The 17,388-nt window shown below is 47.4% G+C and overlaps 1 protein-coding gene across 1 annotated transcript in view; it reads right to left on the bottom strand.

Annotated features, from left to right (window-relative positions):
* Nucleotides 1–14,779: 14,779 nt before the first annotated feature.
* rgs12b (regulator of G protein signaling 12b) overlaps nucleotides 14,780–17,388 on the bottom strand; it is a 230,195-nt gene continuing 227,586 nt past the window's right edge. Inside the window, 1 exon segment of the mRNA XM_038805850.1 lies at nucleotides 14,780–15,919. Coding sequence (XP_038661778.1) covers nucleotides 15,573–15,919 — 347 coding nt within the window. The 3' untranslated portion in view covers nucleotides 14,780–15,572.

Genomic DNA, 17,388 nt, shown 5'->3' on the forward strand with positions numbered 1-17,388 from the left:
TTGAGGAGGATGGGAGTGCTGCTGTAGCCAGTGCCTGGAGGGTTGTTCCTTTACAGGATGCCTCCTCCATTTGTACTCAATCTGTGCCCATTCCCTCACTCTTTCTGCCGTTGCTGCCCAGTGGTAGTATTGTAGGTTCGGTAAAGCCAAGCCAAGCCCCCTTTGACTTTTCCTCTTTGCGGTGTCGGTATGGGAATTCTTGCCCCCCCCCCCCCCCCCCCCCCCCACACACACACACACACATAAACACGATGATTAGACTGTCTACGTTTTGGAAAAAGGCCTTGGGGATGAAGATCGGTACAATCTAAACAGGAAGAGGAACCTTGGCAGTACGTTCACCTTGATCGTCTGCACTCTTCCCGCCAGGGTGAGTGGGAGTGATCCCCACCATTGAAGGTCTTTTCTTACTTCGTCCACCAGGCTGGTCAGGTTCCACTTGTGGATCTGTGTCCAGTCTCTGACTATCTGGATCCCCAGGTAACGGAATCTGTTCTGGGCCTAATTAAACGGGAGCCCCTTCAGCGCTGCCCCTCCCCCCTTTTGGGTTCACTGGGAATGCCTCACTTTTGTAGCCTGAGAAGGTTCCAAACTCTTTCAGTATTGCCTTCAGTCCCTCCTGTGGCTTCGAGACAAATTATATTGCTGGAGATACCCAGCAAAGGGGAATTCTCCTGACCGCCTGCAGGCCCTGATATTCACTGTAATCAAGACCCTCACCTACCTGGCGGCCCGGACTCGAGAACCTATAGCAAACCCGCAGAATTTGTAGCGATCATTACGACCCTAAGCCCTTGGCAATAATGTAGAGATCCCACTTTAATATGGCTGGGGAAACCCCTGGGGAATGGGTTATGGAATTTCTGATGCACCTTCGCAAGTTAGCCAAGCATTGTGACTTCCCTGAGATGTTGCGAGATTGTTTAGTGTGCGGCACAAACAATATGGCAACTCCAAAGGAAGCTGTTAGCGGAACCGGCTTGAAATCTATAAAGGGTCATAGAACTGTCGCTCTCCCATGGGAACGCGGAAAAGGGGGTTTAGACATAGACATAGAATTTACAGTATAGAAGTAGGCCATTCGGCCCATCGAGTCTGCACTGGCCCTTGGAAAGAGCACCCCAGTTAAACTCACACCTCCGCCCTTTCCCCGTAATGCAGCAACCCCACCCAACTCCTTTGGACACTAATGTGGCGACTAGGGGCTTTTCACAGTAACTTCATTGAAGCCTACTCGTGACAATAAGCGATTTTCATTTTCATTTCATTAAATGTTTTTAAGATAAAGATAGATAGTTTTTTGAAGAATAAAGGGATTAAGGATTATGGTGATCGGGCCGGAAAGTGGAGTTGGGTTCACAAAAGATCAGCCATGATCTCATTGAATGGTGGAGCAGGCTCGAGGGGCCAGATGACTTAAGCCTGCTCCTAGTTCTTATGTTGTTATGTTCTCCATCTGTGTTGCCACTTTCAGTAACCTGTGTACATGTGCACCCAGATCCCTCTGCCTACCAACACTCTTAAGGGTTCTGCCATTTACTGTATATTTCTCACCTGTACTGGACCTTACAAAATGCATTACCTCACGTTTGTCGGATTAAACACCATCTGCCATCTCGCCGCCCAAGACTCCACCCAATCTATATCCTGCTGTGCGGTATCCCAAATATGTGGCCTCTTTCACCTGGAAGATGCACCTACCCTTTTTCCGGTGGACACCCATGTCGGAAAGCCGTCAGAGGACTTCTTCCAGGTTGTAAAGGTGTCCCTTCTCTGTGGCTCCTCTTATAAATATACTGTCCAGATAGACAGCCCATCTGAAGAGTCCTTGGAGCGTGTTTTCCATCGCCTGGACACTAAGGGGCAATTTAGCTTGTCCAATCCACCTAACCTGCACATCTTTGGACAGTGGGTGGAAAGGGTTGTGAATCTATGGAATTCCTTGCCCAGTGAGGCAGTAGAGGCTCCTTCATTAAATGCTTTTAAGAAAAAGATAGATAGTTTTTTGAAGAATAAAGGGATTAAGTTCTTAGTTCTTATGTTCTTAAAGCGGAGCACCCGGAGGAAACCCACGCAGACACGGGGAGAAAGTGCAGACTCTGCTCAGACAGTGTCCCAAGCCGGGAATCGAGCCTGGGCCCCTGGGGCAGTGATGCGACAGTGCTAACCACTGTGCTGCCGTGCCGTTTACAAACTCCGGGGTTCCATGGGCTATGACATTCACATTGAGAAACTGGGCATCATATGCCCGGTCCAGCTCACAGAGTGGGCAGCGCCAGTGGTCCCAGTGCTGAAGCCTGTCAAGTCCGTTCACATATGTGGCAATTACAAAATGAGTCAACAAGGCCTCCCGCCAGAAAAGGTATCCCAAGTCATGTGTAGTGGACCTATACGCGATGTTAGCTGGGGGCCACTCCTTCAGGAAGCTGGACATGAGCTACATGTATCTCCAGCTGGGATTAGATACGGCGCTAAAAAATATGTCACCCTCAACACCCACGGGAGGTATGAGTACACTCAGCTTCTATTCAGGGTGGCATCAACATGTAGTGTTGGCCGGCCCCCCAATCCGACGAGCGACACCGCCCCCAATGATAGGGCTTTTGTGACCCAGTCACCTCCATGGTCAGACCCGCCAAGGACCACCACAGCCCGACGGTACATCTCCCCAGAGGACAGTGAGAGGTGCCCACAACAGGGCTGCACTTACGGCCTCAGGAACCGTGGCGGACAAAGCTACCAGAATCGAGAGCGACCGCATCGCCCTGGCCAGGTGACACAAGCCCCCTGAGCCAGGCCTTTGCCCATCGCCCTGCCTGAGGATTTGATTTGATTTATTATTGTCACATGTATTAGTCTACAGTGAAAAGTATTGTTTATTTAATGCTATACAGACAATGCATACCGTACATAGGGAAGGAAGGAGAGACTGCAGAAAATAATGTTACAGTTATAGCAAGGTGTCGAGAAAAGATCTTTTTCAGGTAAGGAGACCAAAACTGAACACAATACTCCAGGTGTGGCCTCACTAACACCTTATGCAATTGCAGCATCACCTCCCTGGTCTTAAACTCCATCCCTCTAGCAATGAAGGACAAAATTCCATTTGCCTTCTTAATCACCTGTTGCACCTGTAAAACACCTTTTTGTGACTCATGCACTAGCACACCCAGGTCTCTCTGCACAGCAGCATGTTTTAATATTTTATCATTTTAAATAATAATCCTGTTTGCTGTTATTCCTACCAAAATGGATAACCTCACATTTGTCAACATTGTATTCCATCTGCCAGACCCTAGCCCATTCGCTTAACCTATCCAAATCCCTCTGCAGATTTCAAGCATCCTCTGCACTTTTCGCTTTACCACTCATCTTAGTGTCTTCTGCAAACTTGGACACATTGCCCTTGGTCCCCAACTCCAAATCATCTATGTAAATTGTGAACAATTGTGGGCCCAACACTGATCCCTGAGGGACACCACTAGCTACTGATTGCCAACCAGAGAAACACCCATTAATCCCCACTCTTTACGTACTGGTTTAGCTCACCAGGCTAAATCGCTGGCTTTTAAATCAGACCAAGCAGGCCAGCAGCACGGTTCTATTCCCGTACCAGCCTCCCCGGACAGGCGCCGGAATGTGGCGACTAGGGGCTTTTCACAGTAACTTCATTGAAGCCTACTCGTGACAATAAGCGATTTTCATTTTCATTTCATTTCATTAACCAATCCTCTATCCATGCTACTGCTTTACCCTTAATGCCATGCATCTTTATCTTATGGAGCAACCTTTTGTGTGGCACCTTGTCAAAGGCTTTCTGGAAATCCAGATATACCACATCCATTGGCTCCCCGTTATCTACTGCATTGGTAATGTCCTCAAAAAATTCCACTAAATTAGTTAAGCACGACCTGCCCTTTATGAACCCATGCTGCGTCTGCCCAATGGGACAATTTCTATCCAGATGCCTCGCTATTTCTTCCTTGATGATAGATTCCAGCATATTCCCTACTACCGAAGTTAAGCTCACTGGCCTATAATTTCCTGCTTTCTGCCTACCTCCTTTTTTAAAGGGAAGATCGAGGTGTTTCCGGTGAATGTGGACGGATGGGGGGCCAATTTGGGGCCCTGCCGTTTAAGGTGGCAAGAAAGCGGTTTTGGTATTTGGGGATTTTGGTAACGCATGAGTGAGCCACAATCTATAGGTGGAACTTGTCAGCGTCTGTGGAGGAGGTTAAGGGGGATCTCTGGAGGTGGGATACTTTGCACTTGCCGTTGGCAGGGAGGGTGCAGGTGGTAAAGATGAATGTGCTGCCAAGGTTCCTGTTTGTCTTTCAGACCCTCCCGATCTTTCTCCCCAAGGCCTTCTTGCGGAGGGTGAAGGTCCTGATCTCGGAGTTTGTGTGGGTGGGGAAGGTACTGAGGGTGAAGAGGGCTCTGCTGCAGAGGCAAAGTTTAAACTAGTATGGCACCCCCTGCCATACTATACAAATGTGGGTACCTGATAAATAGGTCAGAAGGTGAAAGCATTGAGGGAGAACTAGGAAATAGGGCCACTATGGCTCTGAGGCAGAGCAGACAGGGAGATGTTGCTGAAAACAGTGGGTCTGGTGGCCTGAAGTGCATCTGTTTTAATGCAAGAAGTATTAGGGGTAAGGCAGATGAACTGATTTTAGTTTAGACGGGCAGCATGGTCAGCACAGGCTTGGAGGGCCGAAGGGCCTGTTCCTGTGCTGTACTTCTCTTTGTTCTTTGTTCAAAGACAGAAAGGGATGTTGACCCTCCCGAACCAGATGTATTACTACTGGGCTGTGAACGTGGGGAAGGTGAGGTGTTGGTGGAGAGGCGGGGGGGGGGGGGGGGTTCTAGTCTGAGGGCCCTGATGACAGCCCCATTGCTGTTAGCCTCAGGGTAGTATACGGGGAGTCTGGTGGTGCAGTCAATAATCAGGATATGGAACCCGTTGAGGAGGCATAAATAAAATGTCGGTGCTGACGCCACTGTGTGGAAACCATAGGTACTGCAGGTGCGGGACTTTACACGGCATGAGTGGCGGACGCTCCCCCAGTTACCGGAGTTGTTGGAGCAACTGCTGCTTCCTGGCAGTTTGGGGAAGGTAGGATTGGGGATGTATATATGGGTGGTTGGGGGAGCTGGGCGAGGATAAAGCAGAAGTGTGAGAAGGAGTTGGGGAGGGAGTCAGATTGGGGACTCTGGTGTGAGGTGATGCAGCAGGTGAACTCAACCTCCTCCTGCACGAGGATGAGCTTGATCCAGTTCAAGGTGGTGAATAGGGTACACGTGACCCGAGCGAGGATCGGTGGGTTCTTCCACGGGGTGGCTGATGGGTGTGAGAAGTGTGGGTGGGGGCCGGCGAATAATGCTCACATTATCTGGGGCTGCGAGAAGCTGGAGAGCTTTTGGGAGGCGGTGTTTGGGATGTTATCCAGGATAGTGGGGCTGAGGTCAGACTGGACCCTATGGTGGCGATCTTCGGGGTTTCGGAGGAGTTGGAGCTGCTGGAGGGGAAGGAATTGTTTGGAATAAAATATCTTTAAAAAATAAAAATTGGCCTGGACTGGAACTGACGTGAGCAATAGTCGCGATTGGTACCTTGGGACTGTGAGCCGCGTTACAGCCTTTACTTTTGTTGTCAAATTAAACTTTCGGATTTACCTTCCCAGGCCTCCTGAACCTTTATAATGACAATGCCTCAGCCAATCAGAGTCAAAATGCTAACTTGTTAACCAATCAGCAACCTATCCTCCTGTAGTGTAAAGTCTTGCGATGGTTTGAAATTTGGCATTCTGTTGAGTGCAAGATGAAAAGCTTCAGCAGCATGTCTCTCCTTTCAGCAATATTCAGGAAATGCTTCACTGTATTCTCACCTTCCTTGCTCGTATGCGTGCTGCCTGGATGCACAGGAACTGTGAGTTGGAAAATAAAAAGGGCCTCTCTCTCCCTGACTGACGTGTGGGGGTAATGTCACACCACTGTTCGTGCCAGACATTATGCAATAGCACAGTGGCAGCTCTCAGTAACAAGCCAAGCAATTGCCCTGGAAAAAGAAAACGATTAACAAGCAAAAGCGGAGGTTTATATTTGAAGCCGGTTTCAGGATGATTTGAATTTGAAATCCGGGAGAGTTTTGTTAAGAGCTCAGTAGGGGGCCATTCAGCCCATCCCCTCCCACATGATTTCACACACCAAGCAGGCAACAGGTGGAATATTCACCAATGTAGCTTAAAACGGCCACTGCAGGTTAACTAATCTTATGGGTCTCTGTCAATCTGCTGCTGAAGTGTCATTCCATTTGACTCATCAAAATACTTAGGACGCAAAACTGTCTGCACAAAATGGAGGCAAGTGTAGTGCGGTCTTCCCATTCATAATTAAAGACTCCTCCCACCCAGCTTACTCACTCTTCCAACTTCTTCCATTAGGCAGGAGATACAAAAGTCTGAGAACACGCACGAACAGATTCAAAAACAGCTTCTTCCCCGCTATTACTAAACGACCCACTTATGGACTGACCTGATTAATACTACACTCCTGTATGCTTCATCCAATGCCGGTTCTATGACTTTGCCTGCTGGACCTTGTGTTGCCCTTTTATATATTTTCTTTTTATTTTATTTTCTTTTCATGTACTTAATGATCTGTTGAGCTGCTCGCAGGAAAATACTTTTCATAATACCTCGGTACACGTGACAATAAACAGATCCAATCCAATCCATTCCCTGTTATCACTATGATGGATAAGGAAGAATCGTTAACTTTTATATCAGAGAACTTTCACTATTTAATCAGTATCACAACTCCACAGCGTTAATTACTCATTAGTGTTAATCCATGATTACAGCAGAGAGGTGGATAGAATCACAGAGCGCACTCATCCAATACCCCCCATCTAGGTCCAATGAAGTTACCATTAACAAGTTTCCCCGATTATAAATGGATGGATTCATTGAATTATAGAATCATAAAATTTACAGTGCAGAAGGCCCATTAGCCCACAATTACACCCTATCCCCGTAACCCAGCAACCCCGTCTAACCTTTTCGGACACTAAGGGCAATTTATCATGGCCAATCCACCTAACCTGCACATCTTTTTTGGACTGTGGGAGGAAACCGGAGCACCCGGAGGAAACGCACGCAGACACGGGTAGAACGTGCAGCCTCCACATAGACAGTGACCCAAGCCGGGAATAGAACCAGGGACCCTGGAGCTGTGAAGCAACTGGGCTAACCACTGTGCTAACGTGCCCCCAAAACACAGGTTTGAAAATCCCAAATCCTACGTAAGTATAAAAACAGAGAGTCTGTCACAAGTTCTTGGATTTTAAGCTGCCGTCTGGGGACGGACTGGGAGGTATGTGGGGCTGTAAAAGGGTGAGGGATAGCGGGAGGGGGTGTTTGAGAGGAGGGTGTGTGTATTTTATCAGCGGTGGAGTAGATGAAAGATGGCCCACCTGCACAGAGGCCAATTATGTCACTTAGGTGGCCAATCACGGACCACTTCCTGCTGCTAACCGCCATGGCAGGAGGATCCTAGTAAACCCTATGAACTTGGAGGTGGAGGGGTTGATGGGTCATCCTAATTGGGCACTCCATGGCCTATGATGGGGGCATCTACCTCCACAAATGCTGCCTGACCTGCTGAGCATTTCCAGCATTTTTGATTAACAAAATACATACCTTTACAAAGTTATATTTACAGTCACAATAAACAAGTTACCCTAATTAGTGTCAAACACATTTTCACAAAGGAATTTCTCGGAACAAACTATATAATTACCATGACTGACTAAAAGAACATCAAATCTATGCAGTCTTTTTGCATTGTTTATCAAACATTTTTTTATCCCACATACAAATATTTTCTAGGATTCATAAAAATAGAGAGAAATAACATTTAGACAACAAAATAACAGGATCCTTGAGTGTTCAGGAGCTAACTAAACAGCCTAGAAAATGTGCAGTAACTTTCACAGTAACTTTTCCCAGTAACTTCATTTGAAGCCTACTTGTGACAATAAGCGATTTACATTCCATTTCATGTAGAATGTTTCACTTGAAATTAATATTTGAATGTAAATCTTTGGGTTATTTATGAGGCAGCTTCTAGTCTCAATGTTTATAGTGAAGATATTAAATAAAATGAAGTACAAAGGGCCATATATCCTGTTCAGTGTTTAATCTTATAACAGCAGACATCTGAGATTTCCACTGTCATTTCAACTTAATCATCCTGTGGCATTTATTGCAAGTAGTTTAAGATCTGGAGCACAGTCTTGCTGCCGAGCTAACCTATTCCCTTTAAAGTGACTCCTCAAATAGTCTCTGTGGGAACCTGGTTTGAAATTCCTGAGATCAGAAGGACTGGGGAAAAATGCGTGGGTTTCCTCCGGGTGCTCCGGTTTCTTCCTCTCTGCTCTATCACATTCTTCAACATCTTGGGTGTCAGGCAGGTGCATGACAGATAAAAGATTTGAGAAACAAAGAAGCTGAATTTATATCCTGCCTTAACATCCCCAAAACGTCTGGAACATTTTCACATCCATTTGATCGCCTTTGAGAATAGTCACTGCCATTTTGTAGCAGACACAGGAGCTATGCAGTGAGTGACTAAGACTAAGGGATTTGCTGGCTGCGAGCGTGTTGGGAGGCAGGCTCAGTCGAGGCCTTCATGAGGGAATTGGTTTATTATCTGAAAAGAAAGAATGTGCAGGGTTACGGGCGAAGGCGGGAGAATTGAACTTGGAGCATTGCTCATTTGGAGAGCTGGTGCATATGCGATGGGCTGAATGGCCTCTTTGTGTGCTGATATAACAATTCTGTGATTTTGTGCACAGCAAGGTTGCAGCCATCAGATGAATCAAATTATAAGTCAAATAGTAAATGTTTTTTTATTTGTTCATGGGATGTGGGCATCGCTGGCTGGGCCACCATTCATTGCTCATCCCTGAGGGTATTTAAGAGTCAACCACATTGCTGTGGATCAGGACATTAGTGATCCAGGTGGGTTTTTACAATAGTCGACAATGTTTTTTTTAATAAATTGACACTGCAATGAAGTTACTGTGAAAATCCCCTGGTCGCCACACTCTGTTTGGATACACAAGTGGGAGATTTCAGAATGTCCAATTCACCTAACAGCACATTTTTCGGGACTTGTGGGAGGAAACTGGAGCACCCGGAGGAAACCCATGGGGAGAACGTGCAAACTCCGCACAGACAGTGACCCAAGCCGGGAATCGAATCTGGGCCCCACTGTGAAACCGTCCCACCCAAATTCCAGATTTCACCATTTGCCCTGGCGGGATTTGAACTCAGGTCTCCAGAGCATGACTCTGGGTCTCTGGATTACTAGTCCAGCGTTAATACCACTACGCCACTGTCCCCCCCCCCCCCCCCCCCCCCCGAGTTTAAAAAGATCGACCTTGGTGGGATGGAATTCCCTCCGCTGATCAATGCAACTTCGACTGATTAAGGGTTCTGTCAATCTTTCAGTGAAGTTACAGTTGCCGTTCAGAGATTCCAGGCACCCATCTCAACACAGGGAGGGGAAAAAGGGTTGTTAACAGATGACCTGCTGAAGTATATAAAACACGAAGTGACTTAGAAACATACATCAAAAGAGAAGGCCATTCTGTGCATGTGCCTATGGCGGCTCTTGGAAAGAACTATCCATTAGTTCCATTCTCTTGCTCTTCACACAGCCCTGTCAACGTTTCCTGTTCAAGGATACATCTAATTCTCTTTTGAAATTAAAATTAAAGTGCATGGGATTCGGGGTAGTGTCTTGAGATGGGATATAAAACTGGTTGGCGGACAGGAAACAGAGTAGGAATAAATGGGTATTTTTCCAAATGGCAGTCACTGACTGTGGGGTATTGCAGGAATCAGTGCTGGGACTCTAGCTATTCACAATACATATGAATGATTCAGATGACACGCGCACATGTTTTGGGGTTGCGAAAAATTGGGAAGATTCTGGGCGGGAGTGTTCACGGAATTGAAATGAAATGAAATTAAAATCGCTTGTCACAAGTAGGCTTCAAATGAAGTTACTGTGAAAAGCCCCTAGTCGCCACATTCCGGCGCCTGTTCGGGAAGGCTGGTATAGGAATTGAACCCGCGCCGCTGGCCTTGTTCTGCTTTACAAGCCAGCTATTTGAGAGGCTGGTTTGGCACAGGGCTAAATAGCTGGCTTTTAAAGCAGACCAAGGCAGGCCAGCAGCACGGTTTATTTCCGTACCAGCCTCCCTGAACAGGTGCCGGAATGTGGCGACTAGGGGCTTTTCACAGTAACTTCATTTGAAGCCTAATTGTGACAATAAGAGATTTTCATTTCATTTAGCCCACTGTGCTAAACCAGCCCCTTAGCTGGGATAGTGGAGGAGGAGGTGGACCCGGACCCTTTGGTGGTGATATTTGGGGTTTCAGAGAAGCCGGATCTCATGGAGAGGAGGAAGGCCGATTTCGTGGCCTTCGTCTCTCTGATTGCACGGCAGCAAATTTTGCTGGTGGCGGTAGGCATCGCCACCGGGGGGTAGCGGCTTGGTTGGGTGATCTGTACGACTTCCTGCGATTAGAGAAGATAAAGTATGAGTTAAGGGGCTCTTCAGGGGAGTTGAGGAAAGGTGGGGGATGTTTGTGACCGTGTTTGAGGGGCTGTTCGTCGTGGGGGAGGGGGGTGAAGAAGGGGACAAATCTGTGGAGACTGTACAGTTGATTGCTGGGAAGTATATTTCCCAGGGTGTTCATTCGCTGTAACCTGTTGTGATATACCTTTGTAATAAATCATTTTTTTTAAAAAATGATTTAGTTAACAGAACCAAATGTAATATCTCCAGATTTGCAGATGATACAAAGCTGGGTGGGAGGGTGAGCTGTGAGGAGGATGCAGAGATGCTTCAATGTGATTTGGACAGGCTGAGTGAGTGGGAAAATGCAGGGCAGATGCAGTAGAACATGAATAAATGTGAGGTTATCCACTTTGGTAGCAAAATGGGAAGGAAGAGCATTATCTGAATGCCTACAAATTAAGAGAGGGGAATGTGCAATGAGACCTGGGTGTCCTCGTACACCAGTCACTGAAGGTAAGCATGCAGATAGAGCGGGCAGTAAAGAAGGTAAATGGTATGTTGGTCTTCATAGTGAGAGGGTTGGAGTACAGGAGCAGGGCTGTCTTGCTGTAATTATATAAGGCCTCGGTGAGACCACACCTGGAATAGTGTGTCCAGTTTGGGTCTCCTTATAGACCCATAGAATTCCTACAGTGGAGAAGGAAACCATTTTCCCCATCAAGTCTGCACCGACGCTCTGAAAGAGCAATGTGTATAGGCCCACTCCCCCACCCTATCCCCGTAATCCCATAATTCCACCTAACCTGCACATATGTAAACTTTAAGGGGCAGTTTTAGGGTGGCCAATCCACCTAACCTGCAGATCTTTGGCTTGTGGGAGGAAACCGGAGCGCCCGGAGGAAACTCACGCAGACACTGGGAGAACGTGCAAACTCCTACCAGTCAGCCAAGGTCAGAATTGAACTCAGGTCCCTGGCTCTGTGAGGCAGCAGTGCGAACCACTGTGCCACCGTGCCGCCTGAAGAAGGATGTTCTTGCTCTAGTTGGAGTACAGAGAAGGTTTACCAGACTGATTCCTGGGATAGCGGGACTGACGTGGCGGGTATGAGGAGAGCTTGAGTCGATTAGGATTGTATTTGCTGGAGTTCAGAACAATGAGGGAGATCTTATAGAAACCTATAAAGCTCAAGGACTAGACAGGGTAGATGCAATAAGAATGCTCCTGATGGTGGGGGTGTCCAGGACCAGGGGTCACAGTCTGAGGGTTTAGGACTGAGAGGAGAAGACATTTCTTCACCCAGAGGGTGGTGAGCCTGTTGAATTTCTTTTTTTTAGGAATGTGGGCATCGCTGGTTAGGCCAGCATTCATTGCCCATCAGAAGGTGGTAGTGAGTTTCTTTCTTGAACCGCTGCAGTCCCTGAGGTGTACGTACTTCCACAGTGCTGTTAGGGAGGGATGTTGCCCCAGCGACAGTGAAGCAATTTGCTACCACAGAAAGTAGTTGAAGGCAAATGGTTTCAAGCAGTTAGATAGCACTTGGGGTGAAGAGGATCTTTGGATATGGGGGGGAAAGCGGGACCAGGCTATTGAGTTGGACAATCAGCCATGATCATAATGAATGGCGGAGCAGGCTTGAAGGGCTGAATGGCCTCCACCTTCTCCTATTTATAAAGCTTACTATTCAATCTGCTTCCAACACCCTGTCAGGCATTCCAGATCGTAACAACTTGTTGCATAAAAAAACTATTTTGCTTCACTTGTCCTCTGATTCTTTCGTCAACCTTCTTGCCAAGAACATTGTGAGTCACACTGGAAAATAAGGTAGGATGATACAATTATAAATTGATTCAACATAAATCCGGAAAAACAGGAGAGATGCAGGTGTTAAAAGCATTTAAAACTATTGGAGGCTGACGTGGAACAGTTTAACTACTGGGTGGACAGTTTTCGTGGGGCAAATGGCCTTTTCTCATCCCTCTTGCTGAGGAGCTGGATAGAGGGAGCTTGTTATAAAACTCGATCTCGCGCAGTATCGAGAAAACTCTATTTGGCACAAATATAGATTAATGCCTACAGGCCAGTGTACTTACTGCAAAGGTCACTGCAATCAAACATTACATATTGAAGAGCTTGATAGGAACGAACTTGCTACCATTTTGTTCCATCATCAAATGGTTAGCACTCTTGCTTCACAGCTCCAGGGTCCCAGGTTCGATTCCCGTTTGGGTCACTCTCCGTGCGGTGTTAGCACATTCTCCCCGTGTCTGCGTGGGTTTCCTCCGGGTGCTCTGGTTTCTTCCCACAGTCTAAAGATGTGCAGGTTAGGTGGATTGACCATGATAAATTTCCGCTCAGTGTCCAAAAGGTTAGGTGGGGCTACTGGGTTACAGGGATAGGGTGGAGGCGTGGGCATAGGTAGGGTGCCTTTTCATAGGGCCGGTGCAGACTAGATGGGCCGAATGGCCTCCTTCTGCACTGTAAATTCTATGAAAGTCCTAAAATGTCACACACTGTGACAATGACAGTAAGAGGTCTTACAACACCAGGTTAAAATCCAACAGGTTTATTTCAAATCACTAGCTTTCACCTGAGGAAGGAGCCGTGCTCCAAAAGCTAGTAATTTGCAACAAACCTGTTGGACTTTCCTGGTGTTGTAAAACTTCTTACTGTGCTCACCCCAGGCCAACGCCGGCATCTCCACATCATGACTGTGCTGATGGACATTTGAGAGACACTAATGAAAGAACCTATGGGCAGAATGTAATATTCCACCTGGAGCCACTTAAGGGCCTCCTCCTGCCACTTCTGGGGTGGAATTCTCCGCCCCGCCGCACCCCTTTTCTGGTGGGGTGTGCCCCCACCGGCAGCGGGATCCACTGTCCCAGCAGCCGGCCAATGGTGTTACCCATTGCAGCCGGCCAATGGTGTTACCCATTGCTGCCACCCCCCCACACTGTAGGGAAATCTATGGGTGTGAGTGTGCTGCTGGTGAAGCGGAGCATCCCGCCGACGGGGAATCCTGCCCCTGGTATTTAACAAGCAGCAGCTGGGCCATGACACGTGGGCAAACCACCAGATAAACCTTGGCAGGCTTGGGGGAGTTGGGAGTTGTCCTTCCTTCTTGGGCATCCTGAGTGAAGCCAGCTGCAAGGGACGGACCCATCAAAAGACATCTCCCACTAGCGCTCCCCCTGGCTGGATTTGGTGGTTCCTCCCCCCTTACCTGCAGTACGGGCTCCAGAGACCTCCATGGACCTACTGGGGCACCGACAGTAGCCATTGTTCCTGGTGGCACTGTGGTACTGCGGAGTTGCTGGTCTCTGATTGATTGAAAGCTCTCAGAGGCGGGACATCTGCCAGGCACCAGGAGGTGTGGCGGTAATAGCCCCTGGTGGAGCCGGGAACAGCGACAGTGGCCAGCAGATTATCTGAGCTCCATTTAATGGAGGTGACGGAGGTCTGACCCATTGGCTGGAGAGCCAACCTTGCCTCCTTTGGGGGAGGCCCGCCAAATTAAGTGTCACACAGGCACTTAACAGGACAGCGCTGGGCCTTCCCCAGGATCAAGGACCCCTGAGAGTTGCTGGCCAACCAGAGGCCTGCAGTTTATTGACCAATAGTTCCACTGTGGGGGGGAGGGGCTGTGGCTGCCACCTGTACTAGACCCGCCCGAGACCCAGTATCATCACTGGATCCCAGGCCACAGGTGGTGGGAAAGGGGTGGAGGAGGGGGGAGCATGGGAGGGAGTTGGAGGCAAGGGCAAGGGGTGACTTTCAACAGCATCCCCCCCCCCCCCCCCAACCATTTACTTTCCTCCGGATGCCGGCTCCCTCAATCAGGCACTGAGTGCCGTTGAGTGAGTGAAGCCCCCACTCTCAAGCACCCAAGTTTGTTTGTTGTGCTCCCCATATAGCGAGCCTCTCACCTACCACTGGATTAATACAAGTTGTAGGTGTAAGGCCCTTAGTTATTAATTGTCCAATTAATGGCCTCAACTGGCAGTGGGGCAGGAAGGCTGTCCGTGAGCCTTACCACCACTACCGTAATTGGGGTGGAGATGGACAGGTAGCAGGGTTCCCATTGGCCATCCTCCCACTTGACTAAAGGCTCTGGCCGGGGGCGGGGGGGGGGGGGGGGGGGGGGGGGGGTGCATAATTAAATCCACCTCCTGATTGAGATTAAATCCTGATGGGGGTCTCGGAAATGACCGCAATGGGAATGTCAGCAACTCTCCAGCCGGTGGACGGGCCCACTGCTGCAGCTATTAAATTCTGCTCCACATTCCTATTGTTTGGATCAAGGGAGGATTGGAAAGGAAAATGGAAGGGAAATACAACAGAGGGGAGCAGAGGAGAAAATGAGTGTAATCGACTGGATGGAGTTAACGTTGTGGAATGTGGAAGGGTAACATGGGACAGACAGCGGTGGAGAACCATGGTGATCAACAATCTGAGAAAATGACACCAAGGAACAAGCTCCTCACTATATATCCCGAATAAAGATCAGCCATTTGTTTGCACCCTGAACCTAACCCAGCAAGGATGTGCAGTTAAAACGTGCTCCAAAGAAACCTGATCAACAACAGCTTTGGTTTGCAAAAGCCACACTCATTAACATCCAACTTCTTTTATACTGAGTCGATGTCATCCTAAAGTAAGATTGTTACTGTCCCAAAAACTGAATGTTAGTAAGTTGTACATGAAACATGCCAATATTTTACTCGCCTAGTTTGACAATCACATGTTAGCATCACTGAATTAACCAAAAATCAGCCCTTATTTCTCAGTTTTAAAGTGGGTAAATCTTTGTTCAATGTCTGTCGACCAGTGCTGGAGCTATGGGATGAAGGTAACTCAATCACGAGCTCTAATTATCTAGCTTTCAGCAATAAGTTACTGTTTTTAATCACAATTTTCCAAATATTACTTGAAACAAAAAATTTGTAACCATTTTAAAGAAGGATGTAAAACCAACAGTCAGACAAAAGTAGCTTTATGTTGTTCCTGTAATGTCTTACTCCTCTCGCTCTTTACTGTGATCAGCGATGGCAGTTCTGACATGCGATAAACCCCCGTGCGCATCCTCCCCTGGCAACTTTTCAGTTCTGAAATATATCCCTCAAAACTCAGGTCTTCAGGTTTTGCCCGAGCCTCTTCGGATTTCACTCCATCAATGTCAATGATCTTGTTGACAGGAAGTCCTACGTGGGAGTGGTTGGTACTGACAGCCAAAGCAGTCCTGTTTACACTTGTCTGTGCGTTAGGATTCTGTCCAAAGCAAGCAGGCTTCGTCCAAGCAATCTTTCCCCTTTCATTCATCGAATCTTTAGAAGAGTGAGAAAAACAGGCAGATTATGGTAACTACAAACAACAGGATTCAAATACCAATGTGCTGGCCTTTATCCAAAAACCACTATGCACGCTCTTTGAAGACATAAAATGACTATCGTTTGTTAGGTATTATCAAGTTGGATTGGATTGGATTTGCTTATTGTCACGTGTACCGAGGTACAGCGAAAAGTATTTTTCTGCGTGCAGCTCTAACAGATCATTTGGTACATGAGAAGAAATTAAAAGAAAATGCATAATAGGACAACACAAGGTCCACAATGTAAATACATAGACACCGGCATCGGGTGAAGCATACAGGGGTGTAGTATTAATCAGGTCAGTCCACAAGAGGGTCGCTTAGGACTCTGGTCACAGCAGGGAAGAAGCTGTTTCGAATCTGTTTGTGCGTGTTCTCAGATTTCTGTATCTCCTGCCCGATGGAAGAAATTATCACGAAATATCAGAGGTATCATCAAACCGGGATGAGAATTTCATATCAAAATCGTGAGCAATTAGTGCTCACAGTGGACTCATGTCAATGAGCGGAGATTGCCTTTTGCTTTGGGACACAGATGTTTTTAGGTGTGATACCTGCTACATGAAGAATGCATCATAACACTTTTCTACAGACTGCAAGGAAAAGCTTACATTTCTGTAGTAACATCCCCACAATATCCCAACGTACTTTCACAATCAGTTGCTCCTGATAAATAAATAAATAACCTTTATTGTCACAAGTAGGCTTACATTAACATTGCAATGAAGTTACTGTGAAAAGCCCCGAGTCGCCACATTCCGGCGCCTGTTCGGAAACACTGATTGAGAATTCAGAATTCTCAGCTGGTACGGGAATTGAATCTGCACTGCTGGCCTTGTTCTGCACCACAAACCAGCTTTCTAACCCACTTAGCTAAATCAGCCCTGCTGTGTGTTGCCACTAATGTTACGCAGGTAAATTTGGCAGCTAGTACCTGTACAACATGATCCTGCAAGTAGCAATTAACACAACAATCACTTCATTACTGGAACATGTCATCCAGTGTGTAAGGTTTTGTGCCTGCAGTCTCCATCTTTTGACAAGGTGGTAAAAACACTGATCCCATTCTGTCTGCACCCTGGAACATGTTTATTTTCTTTCTTTTTTTAGTTTTTCATGGGATGTGGGTGTGACTGGCTAGACCAGCATTTGTTGCCCATCCCTAATTGACCTTGGGATGGTAGGGGGTGAGCTGCCTTCTTGATCAGCTGCAGCCCATGTGACGTAAGAACTCTCAGTGCTGTTAGGGAGGGAGCTCCAAGGTTTTGACCCAGTGACAGTGAAGGAGCGGCGATACATTACAAAGTTGGGATGGGGAACTCGCAGGTACTGATATTCCCACGTATTTGCTGCCCTTGTCCCTCTGGGTGGTAGGGATAGCTTATTGCAACTTGGACACTTTCCAAATTCACGTTGTGGAAAAGA

This window comes from Scyliorhinus canicula, chromosome 8 (genome assembly GCF_902713615.1).
Source record: "Scyliorhinus canicula chromosome 8, sScyCan1.1, whole genome shotgun sequence".
Lineage (NCBI taxonomy): Eukaryota > Metazoa > Chordata > Chondrichthyes > Carcharhiniformes > Scyliorhinidae > Scyliorhinus > Scyliorhinus canicula.